Genomic DNA, 18,138 nt, shown 5'->3' with positions numbered 1-18,138 from the left:
CGCTGCGCACCTACGTATGCTGGAGGAGAGATTTGAGTCCTATTTCCCTCCAATGAACGAAGACTTCGACTGGCTCCGGGATCCGTTCAACCCCCTCTCATCAGCATCAGCCGCTAGTTTGAGCAGCAAAGCTCAAGATGAACTGGCAGAGCTCATTATGGACCGCACACTGAAGCTCAAACATGGTGAGCTAGGTTTGGATAGGTTTTGACTGCTTGTGGGACATGAATATCCATCTCTCTCAGAGAGCGCCATCAAGGTGCTTTTACCCTTCCCAACCTCCTACTTGTGCGAGCTGGCTTTTTCTTCTCTAGCATACGTCAAGAACAAGACACGCACGCGTCTGTCAGTGGAACAGGACCTGCGTGTCGCGGTGTCCACTATCTCTCCCCGCATAAAGAGACTCTGCTCCCAAAAGCAGGCGCATGTGTCCCACTAATGCGCACAACATATTTCTTTGTTTTGTATTTCTCTCAATTTTTACAATTCTGTCATGATTATTATTGTTAAATTATTATACCCGTTTGGTTCAGATGTGAAATAATAATCTCAGAATGAGCATTGAAATGAGAATTACATTTTAAGGCATTATTTTAAGCCCCCCAAAAAAGCATTGTTCCATTGATTGATTATACAGGCCTTTGATATTTTATTTGTGTGAAGAATTCCCTCTGAGTCTCCTCCCATATTGTACAATCCTTGAGGGCAACAATTTTATTTAATTTAGCGATAGTTTGACTGACCTATGCATTCTTGCCCATCCATTACAGTTCATTTATGACTTTTATTATCTTGTTAAAATTCATTGGGGCAATACTTATGTATTATATATAAACACACATTTTCAAACCAATTCATCGTGTATTGTTTTTAGTTTAAGCTCCGAGGCATTTTTTCAATCTTCGTAGAGTTGGGGTGCCTTGGAGAAGGGGGAAAGCTTCAGGGGTGCCTTGGTTTAAAAAAGTTTGGGAACCTCTGGTCTAGTGGATAGTGAGTTGGACTTGTGATCGGAAGGTTGTGAGTTCAAATCCCGCCTGAAACCACACCACTACTAGTGTGCCCTTGGGTAAGGCACTTAGCCCTCAGTTACTCCAGGGGGAATGTCCCTGTAATTCGTAATTGTAAGTCGCTTTGGATAAAAGCGTCTGCTAAATAGCAAAATTATTATTAAATTAAAAAATGATTAGGTAGCTTTGTGTTCATCCTTCGTTTCACTGTCATGAGCGAGATAGAGACACGCACATGCACAGACACACACACACACACACACACACAGATGCACAGGCACACATACACACACACACACACACAGATACACACACATAGGGCGTTCACACCGGCAAAGAACCGTGCCGGTTCGCGTTCGCGAACCAAGTCTGGAACCGGCTGGCGCGTTCAGACCGAAACTCAATTGGTTCGGAGCCTGAAAAGTTGGTTCGCAGTGGGAACCAGAAAATAGTGGTTCTCAAGCGCGAACCAAAACGTAGAACGGTCACGTCGTCAGTGGGTGTGTCATATTCTAGGCTGCAGAGACCAGCAAGGAGGAAGTAGACAAAATGTAATCTAATCTAAATCTAATCATTAGTGATCAAAAACTATATCAAAAGCTTCATTATTCTCTCTATCTTCCTCACATGCTCAGCAAACACACACACACGCACGCGGACATGCGCGAACGCGAATTTCGTAAGCCATTTCTATTCGAGTAACGGAGCAGCTGATTAGTAAGAGAACGCGTGTAGAAAGTGTCTTTTGTTTTGTTTCATAGAAAATTGTGTTTATTTCAGATACTGCAGTGGAAGATATTATCCTCTTTTCCAGTGAAGTAGCTGCCATCTAGTTGTGATTTTTTTTTTTATCCCGCCCCTTCATGACCCATCGTTGATGACGCGGATGGTTCTGGTTACACTGGTATGAACGCGGGCTCGTTCGCCAGACAGCACCAACGTTCGGCGGTTACCGAACGCGAACCGGCACGGTTCTTTGCCGGTGTGAAAGCCCTAACAGATGCACAGGCGCGCGCGCACACACACACACACACACACACACACACACACACACACACACGCACACACACACGCACAGCTGGTGTGTGTGATGATGAGAGACGTTGGGAGTCAGAGAGAGCAGTGTAGAGGACCTGCTCTCATTAACCCTGCAGCTGGGTCTCTGTCTCCACACACACACGCATGCACACACAACCTTGAGTGGAGCCTCCCACTTGTCTTGGGTATTTTAAGATAAGTCAGCTTCTGTTGAGTCTGACGCCCACTCCTGCTCCTCTCTCCCCCCCCTCCCCCCCTCTCTCCCTCCCTCACTCACTCCCTCCCTCCTGTAGTTTGGTTCATGAACGTGCCCCTCTCTCTCCCTGACCTCTGACCTCTCAGCCTGCCTGTACATTTCCCCTGCCCTCCTCCATGGCTGTATGTGTGTGTGTGTGTGTGTGTGTGTGTGTGTGTGTGTGTGTGTGTGTATACAGTGTGTGCAGAGGGCTGACTCATCCTAAGCCCAGCCTGTCCATGTGAACATCTTCTCCTCCGTCTGGTGTTCTGACTACAGGGGGGGTCTGTCAAGAGGCTGAGGATGGACAGACCGCAGGAATCAAGGAGAGGAGGAGGAAGAGGAGAAGGAGGAGGAGGAGGAAGAGGAGGAGGAGGAGGAGAAAATGAGTACATGCTCACGACTCGGAGAGCGAGAGAGTGTGTCCGGGCAGCAGTTGTTATGGCGACAGTGCGACGGAATCGGCGCATAGCGGGTGGCGCGGGTGACCCGAGAGAGAGAGAGAGAGAGAGAGAGAGAGAGAGAGAGAGAGAGAGAGAGAGAGAGAGAGAGGAGGGAGAGAGAGAGAGGACAGAAGGACAAGAAGAAAGAACGAAAGAACGACACAGAGAGAAAGAGTGAAAGAGAAAACACACAAAAGAAAGAGTTGGGAGTTGAACATGTGAACACAACAGATAACACACAGACTGAGTCACCTGGTCAGTCACATGGCCCTAAACAACCCAGTTATGACAAACATGACTCATGTGTGTGTGTGTGTGTGTGTGTATCTACTATCTGTGTGTATGTGTATATCTGTGTGTGTGTGTGTGTGTATCTTCTATTTGTGTGTGTGTGTAAGTGTTTGTGTGTATATCTGTGTGTGTGTGTGTGAAACCGGTATGTATGTATGTATCTGCTATTTGTGTGTGTATATCTGTGTGTGTGTGTGTGTGTGTGTGTGTCTTCACAACTCTGGCTCCCCGCTGGTGGAATGAGCTCCCCACGGCTGTCAGAACGGCAGAGTCACTACCCATCTTCCGTCGTAGACTGAAGACCCATCTCTTCAGGTTACACCTTAACTGCTCCTCCTGAGACATCTTCTGCCCCTCAGCACTACGTCTCCTAAAGACGTCCGCTTTCCCCTCTACTGTGTCCCTAAGAACTTCTATCGCCCCCTTTGTACTGCTTCTCTGTTCCTCCAGTATTAAAAAAAAAGGTTTTAGAAAAAGGTGGTAGAAGAAGGTTTCTCCTTCTATCAGTGGCCCCGGGCCTGAGCTAGATTACTCTTCCTGCCACGAATGGTGGACTGATGATTCACATGCTTAATTAGCATCCAAATGTATTGATTGTAAGTCGCTTTGGAATAAGGCGTCTGCTAAATGCCAAAATGTAAATGTATGTGTGTGTGTGTGTATATATATCTGTGTGTCTGCCATTTGTGTGTGTATACGTGTGTGTGTCCTGTGCAGGCACCAACAGAACAGGCGATCTGTCACACCACCTCCGACAGATCTGCCTCAGCAGGGAGCAGACATCGAACATGAACGTTTCAAATGTAGTTTTTTTATCAACTGTTTACGACTGCGAGAGAAAACTTCTGATGAGTGTACATTTCATTTCCTCTTTCACTTCCGACGGCCTCTGCACCTCCGCGCGGGGGCGAATGGGCAGACACGCCGCGACGAACCGGCCTAGCGAATGACCTCTGAGCCCCTGTGTGTAGCTTAGCTTAGCGGTTAGCCCGCACAGCCGCTGCGGTCAGCCTGATACCATGATAATTAGGCAACAAGACAGAAATAGAGAGGGGGGGGGGGGGTTAGACAGAGGGAAGGAGGAGGAAATAAACAGATAGAGAGGGGTGAGAGAGAGGGCAGAAGGAGGAGGAGGAGGAGGAGACAGATATAGAAGGATGAGAGAAAGAGAGGGGGGGAAGAAGGAGGGGGGAATCACCCCGATATAGAGGGGTGAGAGAGGGAAGGAGGAGGAGGAGACGGAGACAGATATAGAGGGATGAGAGAAAGAGGGGGGTCAAAAAAACTTCGGCCTATGTGTTGGTGTGTGTGTACATTCTTGTGTGTTTATGTGTGTGTACGTTTTTGTATGTGTGGGTGTGTGTGCGTGCGTGTTGGTGTGTGTGTGTTTGTGTGTACGTTTTTGTGTGTGTACGTTTTTGTGTGTGTGTGCATGCGTGTTGGTGTGTGTGTGTGTGCGTGCATGTTGGTGTGTGTTTTCATGTGTGTGTGTGTATGTTTTAACGCGCGTGTGTGTGTGTGTGTGTGTGTGTGTGTGTGTGTGTGCGTGCGAGTGTGTGTGTGTGTGAGTGTGCGTGCGTGTTGGTGTGTGTGTGTGTGTGTGTGTGTGTGTGTGTGTGTGTGTGTGTGTGAATGTTGGTGTGTGTGAGTGTGCATGCGTGCGTGCGTATTGGTGTGTGTGAGACCTTGATATCTCAGTAGCTCCCTCCAATGTACACTTTGAGTCAAAATGCTGAAGGCCATAGTTGTCGTTCCATAACCTAGTGTGCCTTTACTGTAAACTGTGTACAGGTATACCCGTCCATCAACAACCCACCCTCCCCAGACGACATTTACATTTTTATTGACATTTAGCAGACACCTTCATCCAAAACGACTTACAACAAGTAAGTATCTAAGTAGGTGAATCATCTGTCCATTAGTCATCATCAAGAAAAACAAATCTATGCTCGGACCAGGGGCTGTTGGCAGTCACAATGCAAGAAGAAGGAAGAATCATGTATTTATTTATTTCATTTCATTTTAATTTATTTTAATGTATAGAATGTATTTTAGAGTAGAGAAACTAGACAGGAGGGGTAGTGGGGATGGAGGTCTTTAGGAGGGGTAGTGGGGATGGAGGTCTTTAGGAGGGGTAGTGGGGATGGAGGTCTTTAGGAGGGGTAGTGGGGATGAGGAGGTCTTTAGGAGGGGTAGTGGGGATGAGATCTTAAGGACGGGTAGAGGGGATGAGGAGGTTTTTAGGAGGGGTAGTGGGGATCAGGAGGTCTTTAGGAGGGCTATAGACCACGTTCTCCGGCCTCCCTCTAGAAGCCACAGAGGCTGCAGGGAGAGCTGCATGTGTGGTAGCGCTGGAGCACAGCGGTGCTGCGGCCTTGCAGACACAAAGGCAGGGAGGGGAGGAGGAGAGAAAGGGGAGCGGGGGGGTGTGGGCACTTCTTTCATAACGGGAGCTTGCGTAACGTGTGTCACGGTGACCGGTACGGAGGGACAGGCAAAGTGAATGTCACCACAACAGCAACACACAACGCTGAGGCGAGGTGAACAAAACAACTGTCCTATTCTTCTAACCCCCTCCCCCCCCCCTCCCACTCACTCACTCACCCCACCCCCTGTCATTATCTTTCCTTTCCTTTCCCATCTATCTATCCATCTCACATGACATCCCCCTGTGTCTGTGCTTTCTTTCTCTGCCTCGTGTTCTTCCCTCCCTCTTCCCTTTCGTTCTCTTGTTCACCGCTAGCTTAACATCTCTCTCTCCCTCCCTCCCCCCCCCCCCTCTCTCTCTCTCTCTCCCTCCCGACCTCTGGGCAGGCTGGGCATTGTTCCAGTAGGACCCATCCCACTGTTCAAAGCTACGATGCTAACAAAGCTAACCCCTCAAATCTGGATGTATGTTATTTATGATTTTTTTCTACTCAATTTTCCTGTGTCAAGCTAGGAGGCATACTAAGCTCTTCAACTAACCCTTTCTATGTTTGACAGAACGGGACTAACCATTAACAATATTTAACGTCTTTCTCACATACAATAACATCCTTTGGTAGTGACTCACTCCATTATATAACATGTTTTGGCCAGAGAAAAGAGAGTTTCTAGTGGAATTCCTTTGGAGTTGCACAAACCCTAAGTTCAAAGAGGAATTGTTTGTTGGCCTTAGGCTATGGGCTAAGATAGATAGATAGATAGATAGATAGATAGATAGATGCCCTCCACAATTATTGGCACCCCTGGTAAAGATGAGTAAAAAGGGTTATAAAAAATTAGAAACATCCAATTTAATTTAAGTACATTTATTCAGAGAAAGAAAATCTCTCATCAAGAAATAATTATTTCTAACAAAATCAATAATGCATTTAATACTTTGTACAACCTCCCTTTCCGAATAAAAGACTCAGCACTGAGTCTTCTCCTGTAATAAGATTGGAGAATACAGAGCAAGGAATCTGGGGCCGTATTACAGAAACGTCCTAAATTGCATATCCTATCTTAACTGTTTGGTAACCATGGTAATTAGGATTAGGACTAGGGATGCACGATATGCATTTTTTCCAACCGATACCGATAACCGATGTTTACCCGCTTCTCGTGGCCGATAACCGATATGATAACCGATATGAGAACAGATATAATTTCACACTTTGATAACCTGTAGTTCATGCACACCTGAAGGTAAGAAAGGCTATGTAGTGAGCAAAGATTGATGATTTAATATTCCATAGTGATCTCACCAAATCTAACTTACATCACTATTGTTAACACAACAAAGAGAACACTTCTGTCTCTTCAAATGTTGAAATAATTTAAGCCTCTTTCACACATAGTTCCCTGTAACTTCAATGGAATCCCAAGCTGTGCCGTCCAGCCTTTTTCGCCGTTCACTCATGAGTCAAATGCCGGTAGATTCGCGTCTTGCTCCCTTTAACACATGTCGGCGTTTCCCTGGTTGCGAGATCTAAACTACTAGAACTGAAAGCGGCAGGTAACAGGCACGTAACATCCATATGCTGTATATATAAATACATATATTTGACTACCAGCAAGACACCGGAGCACTCGTATCTATAACAAACGCGGAGATTGTATGAGCCGTCAGTCAGCCTTTCCGTAGAAATACATCGCTCCGTTATATATCTAACGTTACATGTTTTAAGGCTGATCTGTGCATGATAGTGCTGCATTATGTTGATCTATTTATATCGATCTATTCTTGCCAATTCCTTATTACCAGTGGAAAGGGGGAAGGCTAAAACACTTTGAATGGAATAGATAGGACTTTCCGTTCAATGAATGAATGAATGAATGAATGGTCTTTATTGACATTAATACAGTACAGGTACCATACAACGACATTTAGGAGGGGGGGCTCCCCTGGTTCTTGGAAAAAAGACTACAAACAAGAGGTCCAAGGGTAAAATAAAAAAGGGAAAAGAGCTGGTTTACATAAATAAAGGCTATGTACACTATCTACTATACTACTATACTATACAATAAAACACTGTGCTGTACTCTATGCTATGCTATAAATATCCTAACTTTCCCTATATCTGAGCCTTATGTACACAAGGGTAGTCATATTGCACATAGTATTTTTGCACATTCATTAAAGTGTCGCAGTTAGCAGGTTTGAAATGTTCACAGTTGTATTTCAATATTGCACTTATGTTTACAATCTAGTAGCTGCCATCAAATTGTCTAGGAATGGAGGAAGCATGATACTCGCTCAGAGTTCATCTCGCTTTTCCCCCCGTTGATGTATTAAACAATCTAAGCAATCTAATCAGAGCAGTTGTTATTATGTAATATTATTGATGGATGTGCCATTTTTGATGGAGAGCAGTGAGCGGATGGCTGGATGTGAGCATGTATTTGACTAATGCCGATAGATTCGAGTCTTGCTCCGAAACCGGAGCTGTCGGCGCCGACAGGATTTTACAGCGTTCCTTCAAACTATCGTAATTCATGAACTATATGCCCAATCTAAAAAATTCTAACAGTTTCAGAAAGCAGAGAAGTTGCACTTTTTGAACAGTTGAACTTTTTTAGGCTTATTACGGTAGTTCACCGAACTTTTGCCGAACATGTATTGCAAATTGCAAACGGCATCTGCCTCAGAAACTCTGAAAAATGTCCACACCGGGGAAGCCATGTTTCGCTCTCGTCTCTACACAGCGTGGCTGTAGGCAGGCACAGCATCATGAGCGCGACAACCGGAACCGGAAATATTTCCGGCTTCATATTATCTTCATATTATCGGCTCTATATCGGCTAAATTTAAAATTTAATAACATTCATTTCCCAATATCGGGCCGATAAATATCGGCGCAGATAATATCGTGCATCCCTAATTAGGACCAAAAAGCCATTACGGATCACAGTTCTTAAATCAATGTTCCTATCCTAACTTGAGATAGGAAAAGTGTATTACACAAGCTTCCTAAACTCACAAAATCTTAAATAGAGTCACCTAACTTTAGGATAACCGTTAGGCTGTCCTAATTGTCAATAATCACACCCAGGTGGAGTAAGCGGTGCAGGTTTCACAGAATTCTGTTGCTATTGTAGCGGTAGGTGGAGCGGCAGTTGGTCATTTATCATTTCAAACCCACCCTCTAACTTGTGATGATGCTTGAAGTTTATTGCCCGTTGTTGTTTCTGACCCATTCTAAGATAATTATAAGATAAGATAAGATATTATTGTTTACAATATAGGGACGTTACAATACGTTACAAAGTATAGGCTACCTTACAAAGGAGCTGCGCGAGATGGAAGTACCATTGATTGCTAGGTAACAGACATAAACGTTGATAACCGACGTTGGATTTAATATTTAGGATGAAATAAGATAGGATTCCTAAAGTTAGTTAGGATTTGCTTCTGTAATACCAAATTGAGACAAATCCTATCTTATACCTATCTTAACTTAGGACTTAAGATAGGAAGTTTCTGTAATACTGAGACCATTCCTCTTTACAGAATCTCTCCAGATCATCCTGGGTCCTAGGTCCTCTCTTGTGCATTCTCCTCTTCAGTTCAGCCCACAGGTTTTCAATGGTGTTTAGGTCTTGCTGGAAGATCCAATGACAACCTAGTTTTAGTTTCCTGGCAGAAGCAGCCAGATTCAGATTTAAGATTTCCTGGTATTTCATGGAGTTCATGATGCCATGTACCCTAACAAGGTTCCCAGGGCCTTTGGAGGAAAAACAGCCCCACAACATCACGGATCCTCCACCATACTTAACAGTAGGGATCAGGTTCTTTTTGGTATAGCCATCCTTCTTTTTACACCAAACCCACCTTGAGTGTTTGTTGCTAAAAGGCAAAATTGTTGCTTCATCTGAGCATAGAACACGGTTCCAGTCGTGTTTAGCATACTCCAGGAGCTTACGTTTGTGGTGAAACGACAGGACAGGCTTTTTTCTGGCATGCCTTCCAAATCATTTGTTGCCATGGAGGTGGCGACTAATGGTAGTTTTGGGGATGTGGTGACCCAAAGATGCTACTCTCCTCTATAATTCTCCAACACTGATCCTTGGGGATTTTTCTGCCTCTCTGGCCATCCTCCTAACTGTGCATGGGGGCAAAATAAACATGGGTCCTGTTCTAGGCAAGTTTATACAAGTTCCAGCTGCTTTGAACTTAAAAAACAACAACATTTTTATAGCCATTCTCTGACTTATGAAGCTCAACACACTTTTCCCTCATTTTATTTATGTGTTCTCTTATCTTTCCCATAATATAATTGCTTTATTGCCATGCAACCCCCTGGGAGGAGGTTCAGAGTCCCCCGCGCTAGATTAAATAGATTAAAAAATTATTTTATTCCCGTTTCTGTTAAACTTTTAAACTGCACCAGATGAATGTGAACATATCTTGCTTATCGTTTTATTTCCACTCCTGTTTTAATCAGGGCTGCCTTCTGTTTGTGTGTTAACATTCTGTATTGTCTGTTGCTCTTTGTTGGCTGCTGTGGGGTGCAAGCCCAATACAAATTTCCCAGTGATGGGACAATAAAGTGACTTTTGACTTTGACTTGAAGTTCAAAGAGTAGCCTAATTGTTTATTGGCCTTAGGCTAAGGAAATTCCACTCTAGATAAACAATTTTGAGTTTTAAGAGTCTATAGAAGCTCCTAGAACATCCTAGAAATCACTACTATCCATCTGATAAGACAAGACTCCATTAAAGCAGAACATTAAAGCCGTGTGATCCAGGGTCTCCATGCATCTTCTTCAAGGGCCTGACTATAACTCGGTATCCAAAAATGCAACGAGGCGTCGCACACTTGAACCACACACTTGAAGGACCGACAGCCTTGTCGTGTTTTTTGGATGCCAAGATCCAACCAATTGCAGACAAGGGCTTTCTGCAACTGCGTTTTCCCGGGTGTGCTGGATTTGCCTGGCGGTAACAGTGTGTCCCGGGCGGAGAGAGGGGACGCTGGGTTCATTGCCACCTGAGACCATTTCAAACCTGGCCGACTCCCTGCCAGGCCAGGACTCACCCTGCAGGCCAGGACTCACCCTGCCTCACCCTGACTCACCCTGCCTCACCCTGCAGGCCAGGACTCACCCTGCCTCACCCTGCAGGCCAGGACTCACCCTGACTCACCCTGCCTCACCCTGCAGGCCAGGACTCACCCTGACTCACCCTGCAGGCCAGGACTCACCCTGCCTCACCCTGCAGGCCAGGACTCACCCTGCCTCACCCTGCAGGCCAGGACTCACCCTGCCTCACCCTGCAGGCCAGGACTCACCCTGCCTCACCCTGCAGGCCAGGACTCACCCTGCCTCACCCTGCAGGACAGGACTCACCCTGCCTCACCCTGCAGGCCAGGACTCACCCTGACTCACCCTGCAGGCCAGGACTCACCCTGCCTCACCCTGCAGGCCAGGACTCACCCTGACTCACCCTGCAGGACAGGACTCACCCTGACTCACCCTGCAGGACAGGACTCACCCTGACTCACCCTGACTCACCCTGCCAACCCAGGACTCACCCTGACTCACCCTGCAGCCCAGGACTCACCCTGACTCACCCTGCAGCCCAGGACTCACCCTGACTCACCCTGCCAGGCCAGGACTCAGACACAACGTGGGCTTCCACAAGCGGCGGTGCCGGGGTCTGGAGGAGGAACCAGGAGGGTCTGGGTTCTAGAGGAGGGTCTGGGTTCTAGAGGAGGGCCTGGGTTCTAGAGGAGGTTCTGGGTAATACACGAGGAGATTCTCTTACCACAGCTCCCCTCCTCTCTCAAAGCTTCCTACACTACCTCCTCGCACAACTCCCACTCTCTCTATTCCCCCTCACCACCATCCCCAAACCCACCTAAACCACCTCCCCCCTCTCCTACACCCATCAAGACTGCCTCCCCCTCTACCCCCACCCACCAAGATTGCCTTCCCCTCTCCCCCCTCCCCACACCCACCAAGAATGCCTCCCTCGCTCCCTCGCTCCCCCCTCCCCATACCCACCAAGACTGCCTCCCCCATTCCCCCATCCACCAGGACTGTCTCTCAGGCGCCAACCCCTCCCCCATCCACCCACAGTCCAACAGCAAACACATCTCTTCAATGTCTGAGACGCAACCTCAGAGACTAAAGATATTTCAGCAAATACACAAATACACAACATAGACAGACAGACAGACAGACACCTCGTGGAGCTCAGCCTACGGAACACGAGGAAGGACCAAACATCGAACGGCGACTCCACCTACCAGGGATGTCGTCTTCGTCGTCTCCATCGTTCTCCTCCTCCTCCATCTCCTCCTCTTCCTCCTCCAGCTCCTCCTCCTCCCCAGGCTCCAGGCCTCTCCCTGAGGTCCCCTCGTCACACATGGTGTCCCTCTGGCCCCGGGGGGCATTACCTGCACATGGTCACCAGGGGCACCTGTCCACACACACACACACACACACACACACACAAAACAAGCTTTGTGACAATGCTGTAACAGAGAGGACATAAAACTTGCCTAAACACACGCACGCACGCACGCACACACACACGTTTCGTGACAATTCTCTAAAACCTGCCTAAACACACACTCTGCCGTCCCTTCCTGAGCCCAGAGGGAACAGACCACGCCGGGGCTGCATTAGAGGACCAGGGGCTCGGGGAAGGCTGCAACTCTAGTAGGCTACATAGCAGGGGCTCTCTCTCTCTCCCTCTTTCATTATAGTGGTTAAAAGCCCCTCTAGTGATCAGCTAACCTCCAGTCCCCTCAGAGAGAAGTCAGCAGGAGACTCCTGCTCCATTGATGCTACCATTCACTCACTCCCCCTCCACTGCCCTCCCCACCCCTCCATTCCCCACCCCTCCCCTCCACTCCCCTCCCCACCCCTCCATTCCCCACCCCTCCCCTCCACTCCCCTCCCCTCCCCTCCATTCCATTCCCCACCCCACCCCACCCCTCCCCTCCCCTCCTCTCCTCTCCCCTTCCTTCTCCTGGTAGATGGTAAATGGACTGACTTATATAACGCCTTAATCCAAAGTGCTTTACAACGGCCTCTCATTCACACACACATTCACACACCAATGGCGGCAAGCTACCATGCAAGGCGCCGGCCCGCTCATTGGGAGCAATTTGGGGTTAAGTGTCTTGCCCAAGGACACCTCGACATGTGACCAGCCGGGATTCGAATCGCAGATCTGCCGACCTTGCGATCATTGGAAGCCGGCTCTACCTCCTGCGCTACAGCCGCCCCCTCCGCATGCACACACGCACGCACGCACATTTTCCTCCTCAAATTGGGACCCATGGGTGAAAGTCCTGCCTACATCTCTGGGGAAAAAACACAACACATCACTCTTGGCTGTTGTGAGGCGTCGACACACAGATTCACACAACGATGGCGGCAATCTACCATGTAAGGCGCCGGCCTGCTCATTGGGAGCAATTCGGGGGGTTCAGTGTCTTGCCCAAGGACACCTCGACATGTGGACAGGAGGAGGCAGGGATCGAACCGCCGACCTCGCGATCATTAGACGCCGGCTCTACCTCCTAAGCCACAGCGGCCCTGCCCTCCGCTGAGACCTACCTAGAGAAACACTGGGCGCTTAGGATTCACATCAGATCACACACACACACACACACACACACACGACAGCAGGTCCCTTTTTTCAACCGCCCACACAGCCTTCTGACGCTCCTCCAGTGGAGTGTTCACCAGACTGAGCTGCAGCTTCTTCAAAGACGAGGCGGAACAGAGGAGAAACACACACACACACACACACACACACAGACACACACTCCCTTGCACAGCGTCGATATAAACAACAGAAGAGAGAAATTCCCTGAATGACAGAACAAAAAACAACAAACACTGCCTTGCAAGTCTTCCTGGACTGCAGACACACACACACACACACACACACACACACATCTCTCTCTCTCAGGTTCAGAGGTAGAAACCCCATCGCTCAGTGCTGTGATATTAAGGCCCCACCCCCCCTGTCAGACGTCTTGTCCCTGCTCCAGGACAATGAGGACATCACCACATCCTTCACCCCCGGCGACGACGTTACCTCACACTCACACCACCCTGAGGACACACACACACACACACACACACACACACACACACACAGGCTCTGGACCCTCCAGGGGGAGCAGACTGACACCCAGACACACGCCTGCCTGCCTTGACGGATCATTCCTCTGGCTAGAACACACAGCCTTGTGTGGTTGTGGTACTGGGGGGGCGGGAGGGGACTGAATCTGGTCTGTTTTTTTTCCTGAATGAATTGGGACTTTAGGTCATGAGTGGAAATTAAAATTAATAAACAAGGCCCTGTTGTTGTTTTATATGCAGACATGGAGTTGAACTGATTCAGACCTTCATTCACCTCACACAGGGGGAGGCGGGGGGAGGGGGAAGGAGAGGGTGAGAGAGAGAGAGAGAAAGAGAGAGTGAGAGAGAGACAGAGGTCAGGCTTTCTCAAGCCAGGACACAACATGCAGGCAGCGGTGGAGAGACTGCCTTGTGCGTGTGTGTATCTATAGGGGCTGGGTGAGAGGGGGGAGGAGGGGATATGGGGTCAAGGCCTGTCTGGTGACCTAAAAAAACAACAACCATATCTATTGAAAAGGGGGGGAGGGGAGGATATATAAAGCTGCTATAGTATGACCAGCAGGCCTGAGGCCACCAACCCCCACGTCATGGAGAGGGGTGAGGCCATCGCTGACAGAGTCTGGGCCATCCAGGGCCACACCGCCCGCCCCCCCCCACCACCAACCCCCCCAACCCTAGCCCCCAGGGCCGTGGGACTGGAAGTATAGTGACCTCACAGGAAACAAGAAAAAGGAGGAGAGAGAGAGAGAGAGAGAGAGAGAGAGAGAGAGAGACAGAGAGAGAGAGATCGAAGCATAGTATAGAAGTTAATTACATGCTCTAGCGCAGAAAAGTACATTTCAGGGCAAGCATGTCCATTATACACACAGGAAGTGTGCATATCGCTCACACACGCGCACACGCATACACACACACAGCAACACACGCGCACACACACACAGCAACACACGCGCACACACACACACACACACACAAAGACAGCAACACACACACAGCAAAACACGCACACACACACACACACAGCAACACACACACACACAGAGGAGCAACACACACACACACACACACACAGCAACACACACACACACACACACACACACACACACACACACAGGTGTCACACACACGTCCGTGCCAGTCTACCGTGTTGCCGCTCCGGAAGCGGAGGGATCAGTCGGCCCCAGACTTCCCTTTCATGGCCGGGTCCACATAACCCACTCCAACACAATGGTCACGGCTCATAGACCCTGTCCTCTAGAGGGCATGTGGGGGGGGGCGGGGGGGGGACGGTGGAGAGGGACTGACTGAAAGGCGGCTTCTCATCTACGAAACTGGAAGAGAAAAAACTGAAGTATAAGGAGGCCACTGAAAGGAAAGACAGACGCTTGCGTAAGCGGCCTTATATAAGACCTGGCTAATGCCTGTTATTTACCAGTCAGGTTACACAAGATACACTGTATGCTTACATCCAAGATGCACGGGCGCACACACACATTGCACACGCGCGCACACACACATTGTGCACGCGCACACACACACACACACACACACACACACACACACACACACACACACACACACACACATCGTTCCTTGCCTTTCACTCGCATACTCTCTCTCTCTCTCTCTCTTCTTTGTCTCTCGTAGGCACACACGTGCATAGACACCCACACACACACACACACGCACACACAGAGACACACACAGTCAGCATCGTACACCCTGTTCCCTGCCTTTCCTTATAAAACAACTGCAGGATATTATAGGGCAGTCTGAAGAACCAGTCACAGTAGTGAACCAGCCCCAGTAGTGAACCAGTCTCAGTAGTCAGGTTGAACCAGTCACAGCAGTCTGTGTGTGACACCCTGACAGGCACTTTGATGGACAGCTAAAGGGCAGCAGAAAGGCCAGCCACTCTGATCTCCAAATAAGGATGTGGGTCTGAATATCAAAGGTGTGTATCATCACTACAGTATAGACACACAGGCACGCACACACACACACAGGCACGCACGCGCGCACACACACACACACACACACACACACACCAATCTCTGAATGTGGTATGCTTAAGTAAAGGATCCATGAGTGGTAAACTCTTACCGTTTCATCAATACATTCACCCGTTACTTCTGAGAAGCTCACTGAAGATGGTCCATTTGCTTCAACAACCCCAAAAAATCGATATAAAAGTGATGTTATTATATAACATCAAGCCACCGTCACAAGAGAGAGAAGGGGGGGAAAAAGCATTCAAGCAAAACAACCGTGTCATAGAACATTTGTTTGGTTCCTATCCATGACATACGTCTTTTTTTTTTCGCTCACCCTTACTTAAAAATAGCCTGAATGCCAGGCCATTAACCTACATTCAACATTTAGCCTCCTAGCGAGCGCGTTCCGTCAGACTCCGGGAGACTGGAATAGCTTAGCTTCCGTGATCCGACTATTCTAAGCTCGCCGGTGGCTCAAGCCCTGACCTGGTTAGGTGAACAATGCTGACCCCAGGACACACCAGGCGTGTTAAGCCCCCAGCCAACCCCCCCCGGGATCCTCTCACCTCCCCTAATCACCGCCCACGGCCCACATGACCACTACCACCACCACGTCACCCCTGATGAGCAGGTCCAGGGGCTAGGCTAGTGATTACATAGGCCACAGGAGCCCGGATACAAGCACAGCCAGAAACCCTTTTCTTGGCTTGGTTATTTGGGTCAATGGTAAAAAATGAAATCATCCTTTTTTCCAGTTCTCAAGGTAAGAGTCTGATTGGGCAGAGAGAGAGAAGGAGTTAATTGATTGATTGAAAACCTTTATTGTCCCCAATGGGGAAATTTTGTTGTCAAACAGCTCAGTTAGGGCAGAAAACATTCAGTACAGAAAACAGAAAAACATTCAATAAAAAACATAAAACAGTGCAGGCTCAATAAGTAAAAAGTTCCAAAAGTTCCATCTCCAGGTCTCCCCCACCCTGCAGGGCCTGGTTGTAGAGTCGGAGTGCAGCTGGAATAAAGGACTGTCCAAATCTTTTTGTACTTTGACGGGGGAGAACAAATCTGTGGCTGAACTTGCTCCTCATCCCTGCCAGCTCGCAGTACATCGGGTGGGAGGGATTGGCCAGCATGGCCGCCAGTTTTTTCCCCATCCTCTGTTCTGCCACCACCTCTAGGCTGTCCAGCCCGGTCCCCACCACAGAGCTGGCCTTCTTCACCAGTTTGTTTAGCTTCGCAGCATCCCTGGCACAGATGTTTCCACCCCAGCAGGCCACGGCGAAGAACAGAACGCTGGCAACCACCGACTGATAAAACATTTGCAGCAGCTTGTTGCAGACACCGAAAGACCTCAGCCTTCTCAGGAAAAACAGTCTGCTCTGCCCTTTCCTGAGAAGAGCCTCGGTGTTGTAAGCATATCGTCCAATCGGGGGACAGCCTGACTGAGGGAGGGAGGGAGGGAGGGAGAGAGAGAGAGGGGGGGGGGGGGGTCATTTGGGTTCGACACCAATCAGCAGGTGTGGGGTTAAGGAGTGGGGGCTGAGTGGTGTCTGGTGTCCAGGTAGGGGTTGGGGAAGGGGAGAGGGGGGGTGACAGGGTTTCTTTGTGGTTCAGCTGAATAATTGGCCGACTTCAGCAGTAGAGCGGCGGGGCGGCAGCCTGGATAAAGACTACCTGCCTCCTCACCAGACCTGTTATGTCATCACCGCTGGGCTGGTCCACATCCAGTGACCTACTCTCCAAAACACACTGACACACACACACTGACACACACACAGACGGACGGACACATGCGCGCGCGCACACACACAGACACACACACAGACGCACACACACACACACACACACACACACAGCTGGGGATAATACTGTATTAATGACAATAAAGACCATTCATTCATTCATTCATTGAACGGAAAGTTCTATCTATTCCATTCAAAGTGTTTTAGCCTTCCCCCTTTCCACTGGTAATAAGGAATTGGCAAGAATAGATCGATATAAATAGATCAACATAATGCAGCACTATCATGCACAGATCAGCCTTAAAACATGTAACGTTAGATATATAACGGAGCGATGTATTTCTACGGAAAGGCTGACTGACGGCTCATACAATCTCCGCGTTTGTTATAGATACGAGTGCTCCGGTGTCTTGCTGGTAGTCAAATATATTTATTTATATATACAGCATATGGATGTTACGTGCCTGTTACCTGCCGCTTTCAGTTCTAGTAGTTTAGATCTCGCAACCAGGGAAACGCCGACATGTGTTAAAGGGAGCAAGACGCGAATCTACCGGCATTTGACTCATGAGTGAACGGCGAAAAAGGCTGGACGGCACAGCTTGGGATTCCATTGAAGTTACAGGGAACTATGTGTGAAAGAGGCTTAAATTATTTCAACATTTGAAGAGTCAGAAGTGTTCTCTTTGTTGTGTTAACAATAGTGATGTAAGTTAGATTTGGTGAGATCACTATGGAATATTAAATCATCAATCTTTGCTCACTACATAGCCTTTCTTACCTTCAGGTGTGCATGAACTACAGGTTATGTAACAAAGGC

General features: G+C 48.4%; 1 protein-coding gene across 1 annotated transcript in view; it reads right to left on the bottom strand.

Moving 5' to 3' along the window:
- Positions 1 to 18,138, bottom strand: part of LOC308160461 (helicase ARIP4-like) — a gene marked incomplete at both ends in the record, with an annotated part of 82,821 nt that overhangs the window by 56,305 nt on the left and 8,378 nt on the right. Inside the window, one exon of the mRNA XM_080534374.1 lies at positions 11,731 to 11,880. Coding sequence (XP_080390500.1) covers positions 11,731 to 11,880 — 150 coding nt within the window. The remainder of the gene's footprint in view (positions 1 to 11,730; positions 11,881 to 18,138) is intronic.

This window comes from Nansenia antarctica, assembly GCF_963989245.1.
Source record: "Nansenia antarctica genome assembly, chromosome: 6".
In the NCBI taxonomy this organism is placed as follows: domain Eukaryota; kingdom Metazoa; phylum Chordata; class Actinopteri; order Argentiniformes; family Microstomatidae; genus Nansenia; species Nansenia antarctica.
The sequence above is the reverse complement of the archived record's forward strand: the minus strand, read 5'-3'. Positions and strand labels throughout refer to the sequence as shown.